Genomic DNA, 26,839 nt, shown 5'->3' on the forward strand with positions numbered 1-26,839 from the left:
CCACCGCACCCAGACATACTCTGAACATTTTAGTGGGCCCAGTCTGAGTTGTGTCAGTACGGCCAATAGGGTCAGCTGTGTCAATAGGACCTAGAATTTAAGTGGAAGCAGCGTGGAAGAGTACAAATAGCTTCCGACTCTGGAGTTGCAGGTTCTATATTCTGTTGTCGTTTACCTGTTTTAGAACCCAAGACAACTTAATTTTTCTCTCTGTACCCTGGTTTCTTCATCTATAAGATGAATCATTAGTAGGCATGCTTTATGACTCTTATGAAATGGAGATGGTAAACATGATTTAATATCTGCTTTCAACTGATTAAAGAACATTTGTTGCCCTGTTACACGCCAGATATTGGGGTAACAAAGACAAGACAGTTGGGTTCCCCTTCGTTGATGAGTGCTGAGATTGGGGAAGTGAAGGGGCTTGTTGGAGCACAAAATAAATGATCCTTATTAAGATTTGAAAAACTCGGAAGGTTTACTGGAAAGGATGACTTTCACCTGAGAACTAAGGAATAGACAGAGGTGGAGGTCCAAAGTGTTCAGGCAGTGGAGAAAGCTGCAAAAATGGGACTTGATCAAAGAACTGAAAGTGTTCCTTAATTTGATTCCTTGGTCACTAATGCTGAAACCTAAATTGCAGTTCTAGGGCTTTTGTAGGAAGTAAGATGAGTTTCTGAGTTTGGGAGAAAATAGACTTTTGGCAAGGAAAGAGTTAAAGTAGGCTATTTTAATGGATTTTTTTGAGGCCCTAGGAGATGGCTCAAGCCCTTATTCCCAGCACTTTGGGAGGTGGAGGTGGGAGGATCGCTTGAGACTGGGAGTTGGAGAGCAGTCTGGGCAACATAGTGAGACCCTGTCTGTACAGAAATTAAAAAAGTAAACAACAAGATAAGGGATTTTTTTGAAGAGTAGAATAGACAACAAAACAACAGCAAAATCTTATGGTTTGGCTTTACCCTTGCTTGAAGGCAGTCAAATTAAGTATTTAGTAGTTTTCAAACATTTTTTAAAGCAGTGGAATGCTATAAATGAAATAATGCAACTTTGCAATATATAAAACAGAAAAGTGTTTTTTACGAATATAAGTTCAAACTTTTCACTTTTTTTTTTTTTTTGAGACGGAGTCTTGCTCTGTTGCCCAGGCTGGAGTGCAGTGGTGTGATCTCAGCTCACTGCAACCTCCGCCTCCGGGGTTCAAGCGATTCTCCTGCCTCGGCCTGCCAAGCAGCTGGGATTACAGGTGTGCACTGCCATGCCTGGCTAATTTTTGTATTTTTAGTAGAGATGGGGTTTCATCATATTGACCAGGGTGGTCTCGAACTCCTGACCTCAGATCCACCTGCCTTGGCTGCCCAAAGTGCTGGGGTTACAGGCGTGAGCCGCCGTGCCTGGCCCAATTTTCACATATTTATTATAAAGTTACCCAGTATTAAAAAAAAAAAAAGATTGAGGTGGCCAGGCGCAGTGGTTCCTGCCTGTAATCTAAACACTTTGGGAAGTCAAGGCAGGCAGATCACTTGAGGTCAGGAATTTCAGACTAGCCTGGCCAACATGATGAAACCCCCACTCTACTAAAAATACAAAACTTAGCTGGGTGTGTTGGAGAGTGCAGGTCGTCTCAGCTACTTGGAAGGTTGAGGCAGGAGAATCCCTTGAACCTGGGGGCAGAGGTTGCAGTGAGCTGATATCGCACCACTGCACTCCATCCTGGGTGACAAAGTGAGACCTCGTCTCAAAAAAAAAAAAAAAAAAAAAAAAAAAAACGAAAGATTGAGGCTATTTTTGATAAATTAACAGTTTGAAACAGGGTAAGAATGATAGATGTAGTCTTCTCAGTCTAGAATCCAGTTGTATTTTGTTTGGATTACACAGTATCAAGAACATGGTTTCTCAGGCCAGGTGTGGTGGCTCATGCCTGTAATCCTAGCACTTTAGGAGGCCAAGGCAGGCAGATCAGGAGGTCAGGAGTTCAAGACCAGCCTGGCCAACATGGTGAAATCCCATCTCTACTAAAAATACAAAAAAAAATTAGCCAGGTGTGGTGGCAGGCACCTGTAATCCCAGCTACTCAGGAGACTGAGGCAGGAGAATCACTTGAACCCAGGAGGGAAAGGTTGCAGTGAGTCGAGATCTCACCACTGCACTCCAGTCTGGGCGACAGAGCAAGACTCCATCTCAAAAAAAAAAAATTGTATTCCCCCTGGGAAGAAAGTCAGTGCCCATCGGCATGTATTATGCTAAGATACTATTTGAATCATTTGTTAGGTATTCACTAGTATGCACAACAGGCTGTTATGCCATGATGAAAGCATTTGCTGTGCCTTGCCTGGCATTTAATTGAGAATTACCCAGGTGTACATACTACAGTAATGTACTAACTTGAACAATTTTATATGAGTGACCTGAATTTTTAAAATAGCACAGAGCTATTAACTTTTTTTTTTTTTCTTTTTTGAGATGGAATCTCACTCTGTCACCCAGGCTGGAGTGCAGTGACAGGATCTTGGCTCACTGCAACCTCTACCTCCCAGTTCAAACAATTCTCCTGCCTCAGCCTTCCCAGTAGCTGGGACTACAGGCTCGTGACACCATGCCCAGCTAATGTTTGTATTTTTAGTAGAGATGGGGTTTCACCATGTTGGCCAGGCTGGTCTCTAACTCCTGACCTCAGGTGATCCACCCGCTTCAGCCTCCCAAAGTGCTGGGAGCTACCATGCCCCGCCATTTTTGTTTGTTTGAGACAGAGTCTCATTCTGTTGCTCAGGCTGGAATGTAGTGATGCAATCATGGCTCTGCAGCCTTCACCTCTGAGACTCAAAGAATCCTTCCACCTCAACCTCCCAAGTACCTAGGACTACAGGCACATGCCTCTATGCCTGGCTAATTTTAATTTTTCTTCTAGAGACAAGGTCTCCCTATGTTGCCCAGGCTGGTCTGAAACTCCCGGGCCCAAGTGATCCTCCAGCCTCAGCCTCCCAAACTGTTGGGATTACAGGCATGGGCTCCCGCACCCAGTCAGAAGATTCTCTTAATGAGGCCCAAAGGCACAGATTTGTTTACCTCTAGAGTATAATTCTGCAGTTCCACCACTACACTATGAAAAGAATGCAGTACATATGCTACCAATCATGGGACAATTTCATAATTTTTACAAATTTAAAGGATATAGCACGATGATAATTTTCTTACGTTCCATATCATTGTGTCTGAATTACAGTTTCTTCAGGTTTTGTACTGTCTTCAGTGTCTTATATGTTAATTTGTAAGTAATTTTTATCACTTCTTTCTCCTGTAATGATAAGATGTTCACTGTAGAAAACTAAAAAAATCAGAAAAGGATAAAAGAGTAAACCAAAATTACCGTAATACTACAACCCAGAAATAAGCACTGTTTCTTTCTGTTTTTTCCAGTATATATAATAATGTAATACTTTTAAAAACACGGTGAAACCCCGTCTCTACTAAAAATACAAAAAACTAGCCGGGCGTGGTGGCGGGCGCCTGTAGTCTCAGCTACTTGGGAGGCTGAGGCGGGAGAATGGCGTGAACCCGGGAGGCGGAGCTTGCAGTGAGCCGAGATCATGCCACTGCACTCCAGCCTGGGAGACACAGCGAGACTCCGTCTCAAAAAACAAACAAACAAACAAACAAACAAAAAAACTTTTAAAAACATATTTATTGGCTGGGAGCAGTGGCTCACGCCTGTAATCCTAGTACTTTGGGAGGCCGAGGCGGGTGGATCACGAGGTCAGAAGATCGAGACCATCCTGGCTAACATGTTGAAACCCCGTCTGTACTAAAAAATACAAAAAATTAGCCAGGCGTGGTGGTGGGCACCTGTAGTCCCAGCTACTCACGAGGCTGAGGCAAGAGAATGGCGTGAACCCGGGAGGCAGAGCTTGCAGTGAGCTGACATGGCACCACTGTACTCCAGCCTGGGTGACAGGGTGAGACTTTGTCTCAAAAAAAAAAAAAAAAAAAAAAGAAAAAAGAAAATAAAAATAAAACTACCTTTAATCCCATCACTCACTAGTAATCATTTTGGTGTATAACTTTTTTTCCTACACATAAGTGTATGTATGTATACCTTCATACCAGTTAGGATCATATCGTATTTCTAGCATCTAGCATAGTACTTGGCTCAAAGTAAACACTCTAATAGATTAATGAATGGTTTTTACTACCTAGATCTCTGTTAAGATTACTGAGAAACAGTGTAAGTTAGTCTTGTTTCAATAACTTATATCTTTGCCTCCTGAGGTATGTTTTGTCAATTGAGAGTGCTGAAGAGATACGAGAATATGTTACTGATCTCCTCCAGGGAAATGAAGGCAAAAAAGGTCAATTCATAGAAGAACTTATAACCAAATGGCAAAAGAATGATCAGGAGTCGATTTCTGATCCTTTGCAGCAGTGCTTCAAAAAAGATGGTAAGTTAATGTAATTAAGCAAATGTTGAAATATTGGTAAGTGGGCAGGCTTAAAGAATTTAATTTTTTTTTTTCCAGCTTGTATTTCTTCACAACTAACTTAAACAGAATCATATGTATACATATTTTTAGTTCGGTTCTACTCAATCCGTAATGAATTTTGCTCTAGTTCTTTTTTAACTTAGAAAATATCACCAAAAAATGCCTGTTTACAGACACAAATGTGGCTTCAGAATAATTTGAAAAATTTATACATAAAGAAACATTTTTCAGTCATGTGCATACCTGGGTGTAAGTAAAGTGTTGATTGACTATAGTATGAATAGCATTTAGAGATAACTACTTAAACAGTACAAAAGACGAGCACCAAACTAAATAAGTTATTATGCAATCTACAATATCAGAATTTTGTTTGTTTTGAAACATGGTCTCACTTTCATTGCCCAGGCTGGAGTGGTGTGGCTTGATCACAGCTCACTGCAGCCTCTGCTTCCTGGGCTCAGATGATTCTCCCACCTCAGCTTCCTGAGTAGCTGGGACTGCAGGAGTGTGTTACCACACCTGGCTAATTTTTTTATTTTTTTCTAGGGATAGGGTCTCACTCTGTTGTCCAGACTGCTCTCAAACTCCTTGGTTCAAACGATCCACCTGCCTCGGCCTCTCAAAGTGCTAGGATTATACATGTGAGCCACTGAGCTTGATTTTAGAATATCAGATTTTAATTTAACTTAAAACCAGCCACTTGTTTGAGTTCTTTTTCATTGACTGCACTCTTAAAAATGATGATTTAAATTTTATTCTGGTTTGGCAGGAAAAGATAATTAAAAATCTTCCCGATGATATCTTGACTCTAAATATTAAGCATCACCTTAGTTTATTAGCTATAGAAGTTCACCAGGAATCCTCTTATCAATCTGTGTGTGTGTATTTTTTTTTCAATCTTCAAAGAAATTTTAGATGGGCAGAAATCAGGAGACCATCTAAAGCGGGGTAGAAAGAAAGGGAGAAACAGACAGGAAGTTCCTGCATTTACTGAACCTGACACGACTGCAGAAGTTAAAACACCTTTTGATTTGGCTAAGGTGAGTGCTTATAGATTGAAGCTTTTTCTGGCTATTGGAGAAGAGGAAGTGACTAATACATTTCAGAGAGCAAAGTGTACAAATTGGTCTAGAATGGCAATTTTTCAACAAATGCATGAATTTTAGGAGGAAAAATTACATGTACTCCTTTCTCTATGGTAGATTTTTTCTTTGGCAACCTGATTAGTATTATAAAGGCATCTTTGCTTTTTTTTTCCCCCCCGCCAAGAAGGAGTCTTGCTCCATCGCTGAGACTGGAGTGCAGTGGCACCATCTTGGCTCACTGCAACTTCCACCTCCTGAATTCAAGCAGTTCTCCTGCCTCAGCCTCCCGAGTAGCTGGGCGCTCATCACCATGCCCGGCTAATTGACATCTTTGCTTTGAGATGAGATTCAGGCAGATAAATATAAGTTGAAAAATATTTAATGAAGTGTGTCCCATGCGGCTGGTGCTTTTTTTTTTTTTTAAAGTATGGAACGCTTCATGAGTTTTTTTTTTTGAGACGGAGTCTCGCTCTGTTGCCAGGCTGGAGTGTAGTGGCAACACCTCCTGGGTTCAAGCGATTCTCCTGCCTAGTCTCCTGAATAGCTGGGACTACAGGCACGCGCCACCATACCCAGATAATTTTTTTTTTTTTTTTTTTTTGAGACAAGAGTCTCGCTCTGTCGCTCAGGCTGGAATGCAGTGGCTCAATCTTAGCTCACCACAACCTCTGCCTCCTGGGTTCAAGCGATTCTCTTGCTTCAGCCTCCCGAGTAGCTGGTACTACATGCCCACACTGCCACGCCCAGCTAATTTTTCATATTTTAGTAGAGACGGGGTTTCACCAAGTTGCCCAAGCTGGTCTCGAACTCCTGAGCTCAGGCAATCCACCCACATTGGCCTCCCAAAGTGCTAGGATTATAGGCATGAGCCACCGCACCTGGCCCCGTTTTTGAACTTTAAATAAATGGAGCTAAATAGTGTGTACTCTTGTATCTAGCTGTTTTTGCTTGTTTGTTTGTTCGTTTGTTTTTTGAGATGGAGTCTTGCTCTGTCACCCAGGCTGGAGTGCAGTGGTGCAATCTTGACCCACTGCAACCTCTGCCTTCGGGGTTCAAGTGATTGGCCGGCCTCAGCCTCCTAAGTAGCTGGGATTACAGGCGCGCACACTACCACACCCAGCTAATTTTTGTATTTTTAGTAGAGATGGGATTTCACCATGTTGGCCAGGCTGTCTTGAACTCCTGACCTCAAGCAATTTGCCTGCCTTGGCCTCTCAAAGTGCTGGGATTACAGGCGTGAGCCACTGTGCCCAGCCAGTGTCTAGCTTCTTTCAATTTATGAGATTCATCTCTATTCTGGACAGCTATACTTTCTCATTCTCATTGCTACACAGAATTTTATTAAGTGAATACATCACAATTTATCCATTCTAATATTTGGATAGTTACCAATTCCAATGCAACAGTGAACATTCTTGTATGTATTTTTGGTGAACATATTTACACATTTCTGTTTAGTATGTATCTAGGAGTTGAATTGCTGTGTCATAGAACATGCATATGTTCAACTTTAATTGATATGAGTTTGCAGTCCTGCCAGCAGTGTATGAGAGGTCTAATTCTTTTGTATCTTTGCTAACACTTCATATTTTCTCTTTTTCAGTTTAGCCATTCTGATTGGTATTTAGTGGTATTGCATTTTGTTTTCGTTTTTGCATTATTTTTACGAGAAATTGAGAACTTTTTCATATGCCTGTTAGTCATTAGGATATCTTTTGTTACGAAGTTCTTATTTAGGTTTTTTTTTTTGCCCTTTTTTTTTTTTTTTTTGAGATAGGATCTCACTCTGTTGCCCAGTGGCGCGAACTCAACTAACTGCAACCTCCACCTTCTGTTTGCCTGTTTTTCTATTGTATTATCTGTCCTTTTCTTACTGGTTTCTGATTGAGTCAACTTTATATTTATTTTTCTTATTTTATTGATTGCCCATATTTCCAAATCTGTGAATATCATCTGCTTTTAGAGGCATTCTTGTTTCTTATGATCTCCAATTTAGCTGTTTTTAAAGATGTCATATAAACAGATCTAACTGCTACATTTACCTTCCACTAGCCATAGTAATGGGCTGAAAGCTACTAGCAGAAAAGACAAGGTAATTACCAGCTAGTTTTTCTAGAGTATAACCTTTCCTTAGAAATTTGATTATAACTAATTTGTATTTCTTCCTTTCCCTGCCTTCTTTCTTTGTTCTTGGATAGTATATAAGTTGTTATTGAACAGAACTGAGCATTTTCTCCCTTGACTTTTTACATTGTCGTTAATTATTTGATGTTATTCTGATGTCTTTGTACAATTAGGCACAAGAGAACAGCAACTCCGTAAAGAAGAAGACAAAGTTTGTCAATTTATACACAAGAGAAGGACAGGACAGGCTTGCAGTCCTGCTCCCTGGTCGCCACCCTTGTGATTGCCTGGGCCAGAAGCACAAGCTCATCAATAACTGTCTGATCTGTGGGCGCATTGTCTGTGAACAAGAAGGCTCTGGCCCTTGCTTATTCTGTGGCACTCTGGTAAAGTATTTCTTTTCTATTTTATTTTACTGTGCTTTGTGTTAATATGCAGGGCCATTCAGATATCAAATAATTTCTCTCTTTTTTTTTTTTTTTGTTGAGACAGAGTCTCACTCTGTTGCCCAGGCTGGAGTGCAGTGGCGCAATCTCGGCTCACTGTAAGCTCCGCCTCCCGGGTTCATGCTATTCTCCTGCCTCAGCCTTCTGAGTAGCTGGGACTACAGGCGCCTGCCACCATGCCTGGCTAATTTTTTGTACTTTTAGTAGAGATGGAGTTTTACAGTGTTAGCCAGGATGGTCTCGATCTCCTGACCTCGTGATCCACCCACCTCGGCCTCCCAAAGTTCTGGGATTACAGGCATGAGCCACCATGCCTGGCCTTCTCTTTTTCTTAGTAAATTTCTTCCCTAAAATATCCAGTGAACTCGAGTAGCAGGGATATGATTAGTTAGAAACCCAAGGTTAGGCCAGGCAAGGTGGCGCACGCCTAAAGTCCCAACACTTTGGGAGGCCAAGGCGGGTTTTGGGAGGCTGAGGTGGGAGGATCCCTTGAGCCCAGGAGTTTCAGACCAGCCTGGGCAATGTAGGAAGACCCTGTCTCTACAAAAAAAATATATTTTTTTAATTAGTTGGGCTGGTGTGGTGGTGCGCACCTGTGGTAGCAGTTACATGAGGGGCTAAAGTGGGAGCTTCACGTGATCCCAGGACGTCCAGGCTGCAGTGAGAGAGCGAGTCCTTGTCTCAGAAGAAAGAAAGAAACCCCAGATTATATCCTACTACTCAGGCCATTAATGAGAAGGGTTTTGAGAACATGCATTGTTGAGAGATCCAAGTCTTCTTGTGTCAGATTAACTTTAAGAAAACTATAGGGCCTGAAATGTCAAAATTTTTTGTCTAAGTCTTCAGTTCTGGTGTGGCTCCTAGCCCTAGGAGAACAGAGACACTGTGACAGAATCCTCAGGTCATTATAGCTTCTATTTCCAGGATACCACCTTGTCATAACTCTGGTTTGTCTGAGAGAATGACCTCAAGAATGTAGTGATAATGACTCACAAAAACCCTTAATGAGCTATCTAGAAAGCTAATTCTACCAAGTTGAGCTGGCTGGCAGAAGCAGTGACATTTGGTGTTGGTAAAGGCATCCATTTTATATTACTTCATTTTCTCCTCTTTTCTGATGGGGCCCTTAATTTTTTCTTTTCTTTTCTTTTTTTTTTTTTTTTGAGACGGAGTCTCACTCTGTCGCCCAGGCTGGAGTGCAGTGGCGTAATCTCAGCTCACTGTAACCTCCGCCTCCTGGGTTTAAGCAGTTCTCTTGTCTCAGCCTCCCTAGTAGCTGGGACAACAGGTGCACACCACCATGCCCGGCTAATTTTTTGTATTTTTAGTAGAGACAGGGTTTCACCATATTGGTCAAGCTGGTCTCGGAACTCCTGACCTCAGGTGATCCACCCTCCTCAGCCTCCCAAAGTGCTGGGATTACAGGTGTGAGCCACCGTGCCTAGTGAAACCCTTAATTTTTTCATATGCTCAGAATAAGCTGATAGACAATGGATGACCTGAAAAATGTAGTGTCTACTAATAAAAATGTCCATTAAATGGCAGTAAATCTCCTCCCATATGGAGCTTTCTCTTTAGAGCAAGCTCCTATAGCTGCTGGCAGGATTCTGTGTGTCATTGAGGCAACTACTAGGAAGTATTGTACAGTGTTTTCTCCTAGGTCCTTGAATCTTTTAGTTCAAGAAACAATGTAAAGCAGATTGGCCTTGAAGTCTGTTTGTTTATTTGTTTGTTTGTTTTTGAGACGGAGTCTCGTTCTCTTGCCCAGCCTGGAGTGCAGTGGCTCACTGCAACTTCCGCCTCCCAGCTTCAAGCGATTCTCCTGCCTCAGCCTCTCGAGTAGCTGGGATTACAGGTGCCCACTACCACGCCCAGCTAATTTTTGTATTTTTAGTAGAGAGGGTTTCTCCATATTGACCAGGCTGATCTTGAACTCGTGACCTCAGGTGATCCACCTGTCTTGGCCTCCCAAAGTGCTGGGATTACAGGCGTGAACCACTGCACCTGTCCCTTGTTTGTTTTTTAGACAGTCTCAGGCCAGGCATGATGGCTTATGTCTGTAATCCCAGCACTTTGGGAGGCTGAGTTGGAAGGATGACTTGAGCCTGGGAGGTGGAGGTTGCAGTGAGCAGAGATGGTGCCACCGCACTCCCATCTGGATGACAAAGCCACACCCTGACTCAAAAAGAAAAAAAGAAGAAAAAATAACTTACTTTCAAAGGATAAATATTTCCCACTGTTGAGAATACTGGATAAAACATATGATATTTTACCATAAAAAGTAACCCAGTTCTAATCATGAAGTCCAAATCTGACAAGAGAAGTTAATTATAAGAAGATGTCTTATTAAAAAGAACCAAAAGCCAGGTATGGTGGCTGATGCCTATAATCCCATTGCTTTCAGAGGCTGAGGAGGGAAGACTACTTGAGCCCAGGAATTCAGGACCAGCCTGGGCAACATGGCAAAACCCTGTATCTACAAAGAAGTCCCAGCTCCTGAGTAGCTGGGACTACAGGCACACACCACCATGCCAGGCTAATTTTTGTATTTTTTTGTTGAGATGGGATTTGGCCATGTTGCCCAGGCTGGTCTCGAATTCCTGCACTCAAGCAATCTGCCTCAGCCTCCCAAAGTGCTGGGATTACAGTCATGAGCCCCTGTGCCCAGCTTTTTTTTTTTTCTAAACCATTAAGTCATTCAGGGAGATGTGCAGTGATATAAGTTTTTTGTTTGGTTCATAAAAAAGAAATGGAAAGAGATCTGGAGAAAAACTCATTTGCATTTTTATATTTTGATGTGTTTGGATTAAAAAACACCAGTAGTCTCATAATTTTACCCCATCTAATGTGTAATTTCAGGTTACTTTTAGATATATCAAGAAAACAATATAATTTAACTATTGGATCACATGTCTTACTCTTATTATTTTACAGGTGTGTACTCATGAGGAACAAGATATTTTACAGCGTGACTCAAACAAGAGCCAGAAACTGCTAAAGAAACTCATGTCAGGTAGACAGCAATCTTCTAACTGGATGACTCGGGTGATGGGTGTCTTTTTGCGTCTGTGGTTGTTTCCCTTTTCTGTATTCTGGAGTGCAGGATGCAGTTTGTTCACTCATTCTCTGTTTTTGTTTTTGTTTTTGTTTTTTTGAGATGGAGTCTCACTCTTATCACCCAGGCTGGAGTGCAGTGCGCGATCTCGGCTCTCTGCAACCTCCGCCTCCTGGATTCAAGTGATTCTCCTGCCTCAAACTTCCGAGTAGCTGGGATTGCAGGTGTGTGCCATCACGTGTGGCTAATATTTACTTTTTTTTTTTTTTTTGAGATGGAGTCTCGCTCTGTTGCCCAGGCTGCAGTGCAGTGGCACTGATCTCAGCTCACTGCAACCTCTGCCTCCTGGGTTCAACTGATTCTCCAGCCTTAGCCTCCCAAGTAGCTGGGACTACAGGTGCATGCCACCACACCTGGCTAATTTTTTGTATTTTTAGTAGAGATGAGGTTTCACCATGTTAGCCAGGATGGTCTTGATGTCCCGACCTCGTCGTCTGCCCACCTTGGCCTCCCAAAGTGCTGAGATTACAGGCGTAAGCCACTGCGCCCAGCCAGTATTTACATTTTTTTAGTAGCGATGGGGTTTTGCCATGTTGGCCAGGCTGGTCTTGAACTCATTACCTCAAGTGATCCGCCTGCCTCGGCCTCCCAAAGCATTGGGATTACAGGTGTGACCCACTGTGCCTGGCCTATTCACTCATTCTATAAGCATCTATTTTTTAGAAAAATTATTAAGACTACATAACATTAAACAGCAAAATAAATATTAGTATTACATTATAATCTAAAGAATAAAATTAATATTCTTGCGACCATACTTGTATAAATAACTGAATAAGTTAATAAAATGGAGAAAGGACAATGCTTCTTATAAAAGAATTCCAGTTAATAAAGTGTAAGAAATGAAAATACCAGAAAATCACAATTAGAACACTGCAGTAGTAACTGCCACAAGCACGATCCACCAATGGACTGAAATTATTGTGTGAAAGTTTTAAGAACAAGAGATTTACAATGTCATGGAAGACAAGATTGAAGAAACGTCACAGATTAGACTAAGGATATATGTGACGACTAATTGCAGTATACATCCAGTATTGGATCCTAGAACAGAAAAATAACATTAATGGAAAAAAAATGTTAAAATCCAAATAGTTTGTTCATAGTGTTATACCAATGTTAATTTCTTAGTTTTGATAATTATACTATGGTTTTGTAAAATAAGACAGTAACATTAAAGTAAGCTATGTGAAGGTTATATAGGAACTCTACTTATTTTCTAATTATTTTGTATGCCTTTATGCTTGAAACACACCTGACAAAAATAGTGAAGGACTTCCTTTTTTAAATGTTTTTTTTATTTTTTATTTTTGAGACGGAGTTTGCTCTTTTTGCCTAGGCTGGAGTGCAATGGTACAATCTCGGCTCACCGCAACCTCCGCCTCCCAGGTTCAAGCAATTCTCCTGCCTCAGCCTCCCGAGTAGCTGGGATTACAGACATGCGCCACTACCCTGGCTAATTTTGTGTTTTTAGTAGAGACAGGGTTTCTCCATGTTGGTCAGGCTGGTCTTGAACTTCCAACCTCAGGTGATCCACCCGCCTCAGCCTCCCAAAGTGCTGGGATTACAGGCGTGAGCCACCGTGCCCGGCCAACAATTTTTTTTTTCTTTTTCTGAGACAGAGTTTTGCTCTTGTTGCCCAGGCTGGAGTGCAATGGGCACGATCTTGGCTCACTGCAACCTCCGCCACCTGGGTTCAAGTGATTCTCCTGCCTCAGTCTCTCGAGTAGCTGGGATTACAGGCATGTGCCACCATGCCTGGCCAATTTTTTTGTATTTTGAGTAGAGATGGGGTTTCCCCATATTGGCCAGGCTAGTCTGGAACTCGGCTAGTCTGGAACTCCTGACCTCAGGTGATCCGCCCACGTCAACCTCCTGAAGTGCTGGGATTACAGGCGTGAGCCACCGCACTTGGTCAGTTAAGGGCATTATTTTTATTTATTTTATTATTTATTCATTTATTTTCGAGATGGAGTTTCTCTCTGTCTCCCAGGCTGGAGTGCAGTGGCGCAATCTCGGCTCACTGCAAGCTCCGCCTCCCGGGTTCACGCCATTCTCCTCCCTCAGCCTCCTGAGTAGCTGGGACTAGCTAGAGGCGCCCGCCACCACGCCCAGCTAATTTTTTTGTACAGCCGGTGTTTCACCATGTTAGCCAGTATGTTCTTGATCTCCTGACCTTGTGTTCCCCATGCCTCAGCCTCCCAAAGTGCTGGGATTACAGGCGTGAGCCACTGCAACCCGCCCCCCCCCCCCCGCATTTTTAATTTTTTTAGACGGAGTCTTGCTCTGTCGCCCGGGCTGGAGTGCAGTGAGCGATCTTGGCTCACTGCAACCTCCGCCTCCCGGGTTCAAGCAATTCTCCTGCCTCAGCCTCCCGAGTAGCTGGGACTACAGGCGTGCGCCACTATGCCCAGCTAAATTTTGTATTTTTAGTAGAGATGGGATTTCACCAAGTTGGTTGGCCAGGATGGTCTTGATCTGTTGACTTCTTGATCCGCCTGCCTCGGCCTCCCAAAGTGCTGGAATTACAGGCATGAGCCACCGCTCCCGGCAGTTAAGGACATTATTAAGAGGAAAAACAATATACTCATTACCCACTACTTAACGCAAATATTTCATTTTGTTCCTGCCTTGGTTCATAGTACTTTTTGTTTTATATAGACAGATTGGTTGGGATTATAATGTAGTAATCTGTGTAAAAACATTTGTTTTTCCATTTTTCCAACTAATTCATAATTGGCTGCTATCTTATTATATATTCTTCATAATTGTTTTTAGTAGCTAAAAATAGTCTTTTAACTTGGTTTATTATAATATGATTATTTCCTAATTACTGGATATTTGTTTCCAAATTTTAAATAATATCACAAATCGTCACGTTTATTAAGATAGCTTTTGATTTATTTCCTTGTGATAAATTTCTAAGAATAATGTTACTACGTCAAATAATGTGATCTTTTTTTGACACTTGAGATGTATTTGCCAGATTATTTTGTCCAAATATCATATAAATCGCCAGGCATGGTAGCTTTATGCCTGTAATCCCAGCACTTTGGGAAGCTGAGATGGGTGGATCACCTGAGGTCGGGAGTTCAAAACCAGCCTGACCAATGTGGAGAAACCCCGTCTGTACCAAAAATACAAAATTAGCCGGGCATGGTGGCACATGCCTGTAATCCCAGATACTTGAGAGGCTGGGGCTGGGAATTGCTTGAACCTGGGAAGCAGAGGTAGTGATGAGCCAAGGTTGTACCGTTGCACGCCAGCCTGGGCAACAAAAGCAAAACTCCATCTCAAAAAAAAAAAAAAAAAAAAAATACTAATCTATAGCAATATTAGCATTGTACCCAGAAACCTGTTCACTCTTGTTTTGACATTTCAAATTTGTTTTAGTTGTAAAAGGCTGTAATTTTATTATTATTATTATTATTATTTTTTTTTTTTTTTTTTTTTTTTTGAGACGGAGTCTCGCTCTGAGCTCCGCCTCCCGGGTTCCCGCCATTCTCCTGCCTCAGCCTCCCGAGTAGCTGGGACTACAGGCACGCCACTGGGCCCGGCTAGTTTTTTTTTGTATTTTTTAGTAGAGACGGGGTTTCACCGTGTTAGCCAGGATGGTCTCGATTTCCTGACCTCGTGATCCACCCGTCTCGGCCTCCCAAAGTGCTGTTTGTTTGTTTGAGACGGAGTCTCTGTCACCTAGGCTGGAGTTCAGTGATGTGCTCTCGGCTCACTGCAACTTCTGCTTCCCAGGTTCAAGCAATTCTTCTGCCGCAGCCTCCTGAGTAGCTGGGATTACAGGTGCCTGCCACCACACCCAGCTAATTTTCGCATTTTTAGTAGAGACAGAGTTTTGCCATGTTGGCCAGGCCTCCTGACCTCAGGTGATCCACCCACCTTGGCCTCCCAAAGTGCTGGGATTACAGGCATGAGCCACCGCGCCGGCCTGTAATTTTATTATTAAAGAGGTTGCACATGCCTCTATATTTTTTTCAATTAGATGTTAAGGTAATCATTCTGAGAAAAAAGGGTTCTGATTCTACGTACTCTCCTTGTTTGTTTGTTTTTAGTCTCTGTCAGGCTGGAGTACATTGGTATGAACACATTTTACTGCAGCAATTCTCCTGCCTCAGCCTCCCAACTAGCTGAGTCTACAGGCATGTACCACCGTGTCTGGCTAATTTTTAAATTGTTTGTACAGATGGGCTCTCATCATGTTGCCCAGGCTAGTCTTGAACTCCTAGACTCAAGTGATCCTCCCACCTCAGCGTCCCAAAGTGTTGCAATTACAGGAGTGAGCCACTGCACCCAGCCACCTAACCCATTTTGGATCTTGGGTGTATCATAATCTATGGCTCTCTTTTCTGGGATATATAAATTTATAATATGCTGTCAAAGAAGATAGCACAACCATGGAATCAATGTTGGCTTTAGAGTTATACTCGAGCTCAGATTTTGTTTCTAGGGACTAATTTCTTTCTTTCTTTCTTTCTTTTTTTTGAGATGGAGTCTTGCTCTGTCGCCCAGGCTGGAGTGCAGTGGCGCGGTCTCGGCTCACTGCAAGTGTTGCACCCCGGGTTCACTCCATTCTCCTGCCTCAGATTCCCTAGTAGCTGGGACTACAGGTGTCCGCCACAACGCCTGGCTATTTTTTTGTATTTTTAGTGGAGACAGGGTTTCACCGTGTTAGCCAGGATGGTCTCGAACCTCAGCTCCCCAAAGTGCTGAGATTATGGGCATGAGCCACTGTGCCCGGCCACTTGTCTAATTTCTAACTGTGAACTCAGTACATTTATAGTCATCTCTGAACTTTAGTTACTTTATCTGTAAAATAAAGATAATACAAACTGTCTTACAGGATTATTGTGAAAATTAAATAGCATGTATACTAAGTGCCTCAGCATTTAGCAGGTTCTTATTAAATTGAAACTGTTCATTTCTGCCCCTTTTGTGAAATTTTCTTTTTTTCTTCCATTATTTATTGTTTAGTTTTGATAATATAAAAGTATATTTAGGCTGGTGTGGTGGATCATGTTTGGAATCCCAGTACTTTGAGAGGCTGAGTTGGGAAGATTGCTTGAAGCCTGGACTTTGAGACCAGCCTGGGCAACATAGTGAGACCCCCTTTCTACAAAAATTTAAAAATTCAGACACAATGGCATGTGCCTGTTGTCTCAGCTACTCAGGAGGCTGAGGTGAGAGGATCGCTTGAGCCTGAGTTTGAGACTGCAGTGAGCTATGATCACACCACTGCACTCCAAACTGGGCAACAGCATTAGATCCTGTCTTGAAAAAACGTATATTTAAAGGTAATATTCAGCAAATTTTTTCACTGAGAAGGCATTTTTATGTCACATTCTTAAATACTTTGGTGCCTTTAGTGAACCAAATTTTTATAAAGGAAGAAAAGATCCCTACCATTTATTGAAAACCTGTCATGTGTCAAGCACTGCTTAATGCTGTACAAGTAAGTCCTGGACTGTGTACTTATTTTCCGTTGAAATGAAGGCTCCAGGCCATCAGGCCAGAACCAGATCTTCTGATGTTTTGTTCTTTGTTGCACACTGGTACAACTAATTTGTATTTAGAGGCTGACACCATTTGACTTCCTTATTGAATTTCAGGGGTGGAGAATTCTGGAAAGGTGGACATCTCTACCAAGGACCTTCTTCCTCATCAAGAATTGCGAATTAAGTCTGGTCTGGAGAAGGCTATCAAGCATAAAGACAAACTGTTAGAGTTTGACAGAACTAGGTATGAAAGGGTTAGAATAACAAATGCTAAGAAATAAACTAGTCTACAGATTCTGGCCATTATTTTGGTACTTGATACCTTCTCAAAGTGGAGTGTGAAAGAGTTAATAGCAAAAGAAGAGCTGGATGCTCTACATAGGAGGCCTACATCTTGTTTTTTAATCCGTATTTGAATAATATAGGCTCCCACCAAAAGAATCCTGTCCCGTAGCATTTTTTGATTCCTGGTAAATGTTAGTCTATCCCCTGGACAGTTGATGTGACTTGACATAATTCACCACTTGTTTTACTTGTAGCCATTCATTCACTCACCAGTATTAGAGTACCTATTATGTGCAAACTGTTAGGCTGGGCTGTGGAGAATCTGTAAGGAATTGCCTCTGGGAGAACATAGGTTATGCCCTATCATAGGAAGGCATGATTTACCCTTCTTCTTTCCTTTGACTAAATTTGTTTTTTGATTCAATAATCAGTATATTAAAATACAACTAAATTGACATTATACTCCTGCATTATTATTGTGTAGCCCATTGACTTCTCTCTGTGAGACAGATTTATGATAATTCTGTTTTTGACTTCCTCCTTATTTTTTTCTTTTGAACAAAATATTCGTTGAAAACCAGTTGGTGGTAAAAAATGTTTAGATAGGATTTATATGTTCCCTTCTCAAATGACTCTGTGAGGGTCCTCAGAGAGACCCTGAATCTCTTGTAACCTGAGAGTCTATTCCTGGCATTGTAATCTTTTGATGAGACATTCCTGCTACTTCCAAACCATTTGCTATGAATACATGAGATAAAATTTAGAAAACTATTCCTTAAATAAACCCATCACAAGGTGTGTAACTCATACTCACTCTTCATCCTTTCAGTATCACATTTCACCATACTCAGTAAAACGTATTTTTAGAAATACGTCTTACTAAAAATACAAAAAAATTAGCCGAGCGTAGTGGCGGGCACCTGTAGTCCCAGCTACTCAGGAGGCTGAGGCAGGAGAATGGTATGAACCCAGGAGGCGGAGGTTGTGGTGAGCTGAGATTGCGCCACTGCACTCTAGCCTAGGCGACAGAGCGAGACTCTGTCTCAAAAAAAAAAGAGAGAGAAATGGAATGCACTTCTTGATCAACAGAAACTGGAAAAGGGTCTCTCCCTATTGTTGCTACTTTGCTGGTGTGTTCATGGGTACCAGTTTCATTATCTAGGTTTTTGTATAAGACCAATTTCCACCAGGCACAGTGGCTCACGCCTGTAAGCCTAACACTTTGGGAGGCCAAGGCAGACGGATTGTTTGAACCTGAAAGTTTGAGAGTAGCCTGGGCAACATAGCACAACCCCGTCTGTACAAAAACAGAAATTACCTAGGCGTAATGTCATATGTCTGTAATCCCAGCTACTTGGGAGGCTGAGATGGGAGGATCGATTGAGACTGGGAGGTGGAGGTTACAGTGAGCCGAGATTAATCCAGTGCATTCCAGCCTGGGTGTCATAGTGAGATTGTCTCAAAAAAAAAAAAAAAAAAAAAAAAAATTTCTTCCAGAGTACTGTTAAAAATGTTTCTATTCTAAGTCTGCTTTATTTTTGTTTTATTTTTATGTGTGTATGATCCGCCAGCCTCAGTCTCCCAAAGTGCTGGAATTACAGGTGTGAGCCACTGCACCTGGCCTAAGAAGACAAAATTTTTTTACAATTCTAGCTGAGTATGAAAATTTGAAGTCAATATATGAATCTAACTTCAGTATTTCCCTTATGTCTATTTATGTCACTATTTGTAATTATGAGGAAACTTAATCTTAACTGGATTTATGACATTGGAGTAATCACTCAACTTCTGTAAGCCCCAGGCTTATTATATGTAGAATGAGAGAATTAGACCATCAAGATTGTTTCCAGTTTTTAGTTTCTCTGTCAATATGATCTTAGAAATAGGCCTGATTGTCATATCTTGGAACTTGGCCCCAGTGCATTACTAAGAGCCTGCAAAGTGGGGTATAGGTAATACCATATAGCATAGGGTAATAGAATGTCTTAAGAGTAAATAGTTGGCCAGGCGCAGTGACTCACACCTGTAATCCTAGCACTTTGGGAGGCCAAGGTGGGTGGATCACAAGGCCAGGAGTTCAAGACCAGCCTGGCCAAGATGGTGAAACCCCATCCCTACTAAAAATACAAAACTTAGCCAGGCATGGTGTCGCACCTGTAATCCCAGCCACTTGGGAGGCTGAGGCAGAGAATTGCTTGAACTGAGGAGGCAGTCATGCCACTGCACTCCACCCTGGGCGACAGAGCAAGACTTTGTCTCAAAAAAAAAAGAAAAAAGTAAATAGTTAAGCTACAGAACTGAGACTTCAGCATAGAACTCCAGTAAGCAAATAAGCCTAGGAAGAATAGACTGGATCCCAGTTACAGAGGGACTAGGATACTTAGTAAGCTGTCAGACATGAACTCAGATGCAGCAAAACTAGGCTGAAGCCCAGCTTTCAGAAGGCAGAGGCTGGACTAATATGAAAGGTGGAAGGAAAATGGATTACGGTGCTGTGTCTTTTCTTGCCTGAGGTTGAGATAAGTTCTAAGAGCTGAGCCTACACTGGAAATAAAACATATGCAGAGCTTGACTTGATTTTGGAATATATTTGAGATATTAAGCTACCTTGAAACTGTTTTCCAATAATCGGTCCTTATTTGTCAACAGATGACCTAATTACCATGTGTTCCCTTTTTCTCAGTATTCGAAGGACCCAAGTCATTGATGATGAGTCAGATTACTTTGCCAGTGATTCTAACCAATGGTTGTCCAAACTTGAGCGGGAAACCTTGCAGAAGCGAGAGGAGGAGCTGAGAGAACTTCGACACGCCTCTCGACTTTCTAAGAAGGTCACCATTGACTTTGCAGGAAGGAAGATCCTGGAAGAAGAAAATTCACTAGTGGAATATCATAGCAGGTGAGTGAGCAGCACTAGGAAGGGTGTCAAAGAAGGAATAGGTTGACCATAAAGGATTTTCCCTTTCTAGTGGATCTTTTATTTTTGTTGATTTAAAAAATGTGTTTATTTGGAATAGGAAGCATGTAAGAATAGCTAAGAAAAAGTTTTTAAATGAACACTCCTACCAGATAATTACTGATTTTTGTAGGTTTTTTTTTGAGATGGAGTCTCCCTTTGTTGCCCAGGCTGGAGCACAGTGACCCGATCTTGGCTCACTGCAACCTCCGCTCCCGGGTTCAAGCCATTCTCCTACCTCAGCCCCTTGAGTAGCTGGGATTACAGGTGCGTGCCACCATGCCCAGCTAATTTTTGTATTTTTAGTAAAGACAGGTTTTCACCATGTTGGCCAGGCTGGTCTCAAACTCCTAACCTCAAGTGATCCACCTGCCTCAGCCTCCCAAGTTGCTGGGATTATAGGCATGAGTCCCTGTGCCCAGCAAAAAAAAATTATTTAAACAATGAGATATAGTTTGGGCACAGAAATAGGTTAATGAAACAGAATCCAGAAAGAGATTGGTATGTTTACATTGCGTGTGTATGTGTGCACGGGTGTGTGTATATATATATGTGAGTTTAGTAATCAATAAAGCTAACATTTTTAATCGCTAAAGAAATAATTAAAATTGTTTTTTGGAATAATTGCCTGTTTGGAAAAAAATCTAGGTAATGTCTCTACCTCAAACCATTCTATGATGCTGTAATAAGTTTCACTACAGAGTTAAATATAAATAATATAAAGGGGGGCCGGGCGCGGTGGCTCAAGCCTGTAATCCCAGCACTTTGGGAGGCCGAGACGGGCGGATCACAAGGTCAGGAGATCGAGACCATCCTGGCTAACACGGTGAAACCCCGCCTCTACTAAAAAAATACAAAAAAACTAGCCGGGCGTGGTGGCAGGCGCCTGTAGTCCCAGCTACTCGGGAGGCTGAGGCAGGAGAATGGCGTGAACCCGGGAGGCGGAGCTTGCAGTGAGCTGAGATCCGGCCACTGCACTCCAGCCTGGGTGACAGAGCAAGACTCCGTCTCAAAAAAAAAAAAAAAAAAAATATATATATATATATATATAAAAGGGATCAGAAAGAAATACAGAATCATAGGAGAATATAATTATAGTCTTGGTGTGATAAAGCTCTTCCGAAGCAAGATACAAAATCCTGAAGTCATGCCTGTATAAGATATTTTAAATAAAAAGACAGTACCAAGTTGGAAGAAAGTATTTTAAGTAGTTTTAACAGTCAAAGGAGCAATATCCATACTATATAAGTAAGAACTCTAGCAAATTAAAAGAAAACAACCAAAAACTCCAGCAGAAAAATGGACAAAAACTAAGAACAAACAATTTACAAGTGGGGATGTACAAATAGCCAATAACATTTGAAAAGATGTTCAACTAGCCATCAGGAAATACAGATTTAAAAACATAATGTATCAGTTTTTTTTTGTGCATCAAATTTGGCTTAAATTTTTTTAAAAAAAATACTGCATATTGTGTGGATATAGGAAAATGGGGATATTCTGTTACTGTGAATGGGAGTATTAAAATGGTGTAGCCTACATACTGTAGGATTTTAACTATTCAGTAGTTTCCAGGGATTAGAAGAGAGGGAGGAATAAATAGAAGGAGCACAGAGAAGATTTTTAAGGCAGTGAAACTACTCTGTATGTAATTATAATGGTAAATATATGTCATTATAAATTTATCGGCTGGGCGCGGTGGCTCAAGCCTGTAATCCCAGCACTTTGGGAGGCCGAGACGGGCAGATCATGAGGTCAGGAGATCGAGACCATCCTGGCTAACATGATGAAACCCCGTCTCTACTAAAAAATACAAAAAAAAACCTAGCCGGGCGAGGTGGCGGGCGCCTGTAGTCCCAGCTACTCGGGAGGCTGAGGCAGGACAATGGCGTAAACCCGGGAGGTGGAGCTTGCAGTGAGCTGAGATCCGGCCACTGCACTCCAGCCCAGGCGACAGAGCGACACTCCGTCTCAAAAAATAAAAAAAAATAAAAATAAAAATAAATTTGTCCAAACCCATAAATTGTACAACACCAGGAGTGAACGCTAATGTAAACCATGGCTTTTGGGTGCTAATGATGTGTCAGTGTAGGTTGATCAGTTGTAACAAATGTACCACTCTGGTGAGGGATGCTAATAATGGTGGAGCCTATGTATTTGGGAGGTCTTGGGGAATGTGGATAACCTCTGTATATTCTTCTCAGTTTTGCTCTGAACCTAAAACTGATCTAAAAAATAAAACCTAAGGCTGGGTGCAGTGGCTCACACCTGTAATTTCAGCACTTTGGGAGGCCAAAGTGGGAGGATCACTTGAGGCCAGGAGTTCAAGACCAGCCTGGGCAACATATTGAGACCCCACCTTAAAAATAAAGTCTATTAGGCCGGGTGCGGTGGCTCAAGCCTGTAATCCCAGCACTTTGGGAGGCCGAGGCGGGCAGATCACAAGGTCAAGGAGTTCGAGACCAGCCTGGCCAATATGGTGAAACCCCGTCTCTACTGAAAATACAAAAGTTAGCCAGGAGTGGTGGCGGACACCTGTAGTCCCAGCTACTCGGGAGGCTGAGGCAGGAGAATCGCTTGAACCCAGGAGGTGGAGGTGGTAGTGAGCCATCATCGGGCCACTGTACTCCAGCCTGGGAGATAGAGCGAGACTCCGTCTCAAAAAAAAAAAAAGAAAAGTCTATTAACATAAATACATAAACAAAAAAGTTACAACTTTTTAGAAGATAATATTTAAATTGTGCATTCTTTGACTTATCAGCTACACACCAGATATCAATATAACAATTTCATTTTCCCTTGTCAAAGATGTTTAAAAAATATTTGCCATTCTGAGACATGAAAAATGATATTTCATTCTAATTTTTATTCACATTCCTTTGCTTTAGTTGTATGCTAGTAAGTTTGAGTGTTCTAAAAATGTGTTCATTTGCTTTTTATTATTTATTTTATAGATTCTAGAGTTCTGGATATACTTATCATTATACTGTGTCAAATCTATTCCCCTCTTTCAGACCTCATTGTCCCCACCCTATTTTAGACTCACCTCATCATAAAAATTCTTTTTTTTTTTTTTTTTTTTTTTTTTTTGAGGCGGAGTCTTCACTCTGTCGCCCAGGCTGGAGTGCCGTGGCACCATCTCGGCTCACTGCAAGCTCCGCCTCCCGGGTTCTGGCCATTCTCCTGCCTCAGCCTCCGAGTAGCTGGGACTACAGGCGCCCGCCACCGCGCCTGGCTAATTTTTTGTATTTTAGTAGAGACGGGGTTTCACCGTGTTAGCCAGGATGGTCTCGATCTCCTGACCTCGTGATCTGCCCGCCTCGGCCTCCCAAAGTGCAGGGATTACAGGCGTGAGCCACCGCGCCCGGCAAAAATTCTTGTACTTTTTAAAAGCTTCAGACCTTTGTTTCTGATTTTTCCTTGGTTTGGAAATTCCTCCCCCAATCTTTGCATTTCACATACCTACCTCTCCCTTGAACCTACATGATACAACATGTTGGATGAAGGAATAATAACCACTAAACAGATTGTGCCTGTTTCATGGTAATTATTACATCCCCTCATGTATGATTCATCATCTGTACGGCTGTCTTAAATCTGCCACTTGGATCGAAAGCCTCTTAAAAAAAAAACAAAAAAGAAAGCCTCTTGAAGGCAGGAACAGTATCTTCTCCACCTTTTAAGCTGCCTTACATATGAGATATTCCTAACAACATATATTGAATTGAACTGAAGGTCAAGTTTAGCCTTTCCCGTTAGTTGAAGCTTTTCATTATGGTGTGCCTCAGAATTATTATTGTTATCCACAAACGTTTGTCAAGCATCCAACAGGAGCATTGATAGAGTAGCAAGTACTGTACAGCTATAGAATGAATTAAGATAGGGTTCCTTCAGGGCTTATGATCTCTTACTAACTAACCAGTAGGTTTCCACAATCTTTAAATGAAAATCATCACATTCTTTTATAGGTTTAGAGCCAGATATCCAGTGCCAACATCATAGGCACGGGATAACATGGGATATATCCAATGGTTGTTTAGATAGTAGGTAATATAGGACCTTAGAGAAAGGATTAAGCATTTTTGTGCTGGGCCAGTAGGGTACCTCTTTATAACTTCTGAGCCTTCAAGCAAAGATAGAATGCAGACCAGTGAGCAGGAGTGGAGAAAGGACTGCTGAGTAGGCAGAGGAATAACTGTATAGGTTGTATTGAGAAGATGAGCTGCCATAGAATACTCTTCTGTGGGTCAGGGTATTCCTAGGCAACTTTTTTTTTTTTTTTTTTCTTTTTGTGGCAGGGCCTTACTGACTGTTGCCCAAGCTGGAGGGCAGTGGCACCTCGAACTCCTGGGCTCAAGAGATCCTCCCATCTCATCTTCCCAAGTAGCTGAGACTACAGGTGTGAGCCACCACGCCCAGCTAATTTATTTTTTTGTAGAACCAGGCTCTCTATGTTGCCCAAGCTGGTCTCAAACTCCAGGCCTCAAGTGATCCTCCCTCTTTGGCCTATGATAGTGTTGGAATTATAGGTATGAGCCACCACTCCTGACCTCTAGGCAGCTTTTCTGGTCTTGGCCTGTTTAATGATCTTGTTGAGCAGGTGAATGACTGTAGTGTGCCTTGTGTATTTTCTTGGTATTCTGGAACTTTATTTTATTTTATTTTTTGAGACAGAATCTCGCTCTATTGCCCAGGTTGGAGTACAGTGGCACAATCTTGGCTCACTGCAACCTCCTCCTTGCAGTTTCAAGTGATTCTCCTGCCTCAGCCTCCCGAGTAGCTGGGACTGCAGGCATGTGCCACCATGCTAAGCTAATTTTTGTATTTTTAGTAGAGACGGGGTTTTACCATATTGGCCAGGATGGTCTCAATCTCTTGACCTTGTGATCCACCCACCTTGGCCTCCCAAAGTGCTGGAATTACAGGAGTGAGCCACTGTGCCTGGACATTCTAGAACATTTATTAACTCATATTCCTTAGGGTTTTTGGTATGAGAAGGGGTTGGAGTAGGGAGTAGGGAAGGTCATCCATAGACTCCTCTTTATATTCCAAATTTTATTACTATTAAAGCATTTTATGTTGGTGGTAAGGACATTCTGAGCATAGAACATTACCAACTGTTGCATCCTTTTGGTTTATTATCACAGACTAGATGAGACAATACAGGCCATTGCCAATGGAACCTTGAACCAGCCACTGACCAAATTGGATAGATCTTCTGAAGAGCCTTTGGGAGTTCTGGTAAATCCCAACATGTACCAGTCCCCTCCCCAGGTTAGTGGACCTTTGCTCTAACTGTTAATAAGAGAAGTTTGGCCCTAAATTTGCCTTCTTTTAAGTATGTATATTTCATAGACTTTAGATACCAATCAGCTGTCTCAACACACCTGCCAACCTCATTCTCTGGCCCACGTTTTTTCCATTTTTATTGTAGTACTTCTGACAAATTGACTTGTTTTATCTTCCAAGTGTTTCCCAAGAAAGAGTTTTGTTAAGTACTATAGAAATTTAGACAAAAATACCGTGGTCGTTTTGTTAATGTTTTTATTTTATTTTATTTTGTTATGTTATGTTATGTTATGTTATGTTATGTTATGTTATGTTATTTTTTTTGAGACGGAGTCTCACTCTGTCACCCAGGCTGGAGTGCAGTGGCGCGATCTCGGCTCACTGCAAGCTCCGCCTCCCGGGTTCACGCCATTCTCCTGCCTCAGCCTCCTGAGTAGCTGGGACTACAGGCGCCCGCCACCATGCCCGGCTAATTTTTTGTATTTTTTAGTAGAGACGGAGTTTTCACCGTGTTAGCCAGGATGGTCTAGATCTCCTGACCTCACGATCCACCTGCCTCGGCCTCCCAAAGTGCTGGGATTACAGACGTGAGCCAATGCGCCTGGTCTCTTTATCTTTTATAGAATATGGGTAGTCCCATAGAGTGGTGTTTTAAATTAATTTATCAGTTCACTCATTATCATTATCCTTTGTTTTACCATCCAGTATATTGAAACTCTACTATGGATAAGCACAATAATAAGTGATCAAGCAGACACTGATTCTATCCTCAAATAACTCACAAACTAGTAGGGATAAAGATCTATGTAAGCAGCTCTAATAAATGCTAATAGAGTATAAGTATTAAGTGCTGTGGAAATCCGGAGGAGCAGGAGACTACTGCTAGCTGAGGGCAGTCAATGGGTTTTATAGGGAAGCTGGCATTCATTAAAAGTAAGTATTCACCAGGTGCACTTTGGGAGGCCGAGGCGGGCAGATTGCTTGAGCCTGGGAGTTCTAGACCAGCCTGAGCAACATGGCGAAACCCTGTTTCTACTAAAAATACAAAAATTAGCTGGGCATGGTGGCGTGGTGCCTGTAGTCCCAGCTACTTAGGAGGCTGAGTCGGGAGAATCACCTGAGCCCAGGAGGCAGAGGTTGCAGTGAACTATGATCATGCCACTGCACTCCAGCCTGGGCGACAGAGAGAGACCCTGTCTCAAAAAAAAAAAAAGTAAATATTTGAGAAAAATATATGTTTGGGAATGGTGGAGAAAAAAATTGCAGGCAGAATGAATTGTAGGAACAAGGGCTTGTATACATAAAAACATGGGATATAGATATAGGAATTTCCAAGCACACAAATCTGGAGAGGGAATTCCAGGCAGAAGGTACAACACGTACAAAGGCTTAGCAGCTTAAGAGCATTGCAGGTTTGGGGAATCACAAATAATTAACTATTGTTATGGACTGGTAAGTGTATTAGTTTCCCAGGGCTGCTGTAACAAAGTACCACAAACTAGGTGACCTAAAACAACAGAAATTTATTCTCCCACACCTGGGGACTAAAAGCCGGAA

General features: G+C 42.0%; 2 protein-coding genes across 6 annotated transcripts in view; one reads left to right on the forward strand and one right to left on the reverse strand.

Moving 5' to 3' along the window:
• Positions 1-26,839, reverse strand: part of PPIB (peptidylprolyl isomerase B) — a 445,571-nt gene that overhangs the window by 276,647 nt on the left and 142,085 nt on the right. The gene's annotated exons all lie outside the window — the stretch shown is intronic.
• Positions 1-26,839, forward strand: part of TRIP4 (thyroid hormone receptor interactor 4) — a 101,598-nt gene that overhangs the window by 32,723 nt on the left and 42,036 nt on the right. For 2 of the 3 annotated variants that reach the window (XM_050795950.1, XM_050795952.1), the window contains 7 exons: positions 4,264-4,433; positions 5,382-5,515; positions 7,858-8,070; positions 11,065-11,143; positions 16,867-16,996; positions 19,721-19,936; positions 25,141-25,267. In XM_050795950.1, the coding sequence (XP_050651907.1) occupies positions 4,264-4,433; positions 5,382-5,515; positions 7,858-8,070; positions 11,065-11,143; positions 16,867-16,996; positions 19,721-19,936; positions 25,141-25,267 (1,069 nt within the window). The remainder of the gene's footprint in view (positions 1-4,263; positions 4,434-5,381; positions 5,516-7,857; positions 8,071-11,064; positions 11,144-16,866; positions 16,997-19,720; positions 19,937-25,140; positions 25,268-26,839) is intronic. The other variant, XM_050795951.1, reaches the window with a different exon arrangement.

This window comes from Macaca thibetana, chromosome 7 (assembly GCF_024542745.1).
Source record: "Macaca thibetana thibetana isolate TM-01 chromosome 7, ASM2454274v1, whole genome shotgun sequence".
NCBI classification, from domain to species: domain Eukaryota; kingdom Metazoa; phylum Chordata; class Mammalia; order Primates; family Cercopithecidae; genus Macaca; species Macaca thibetana.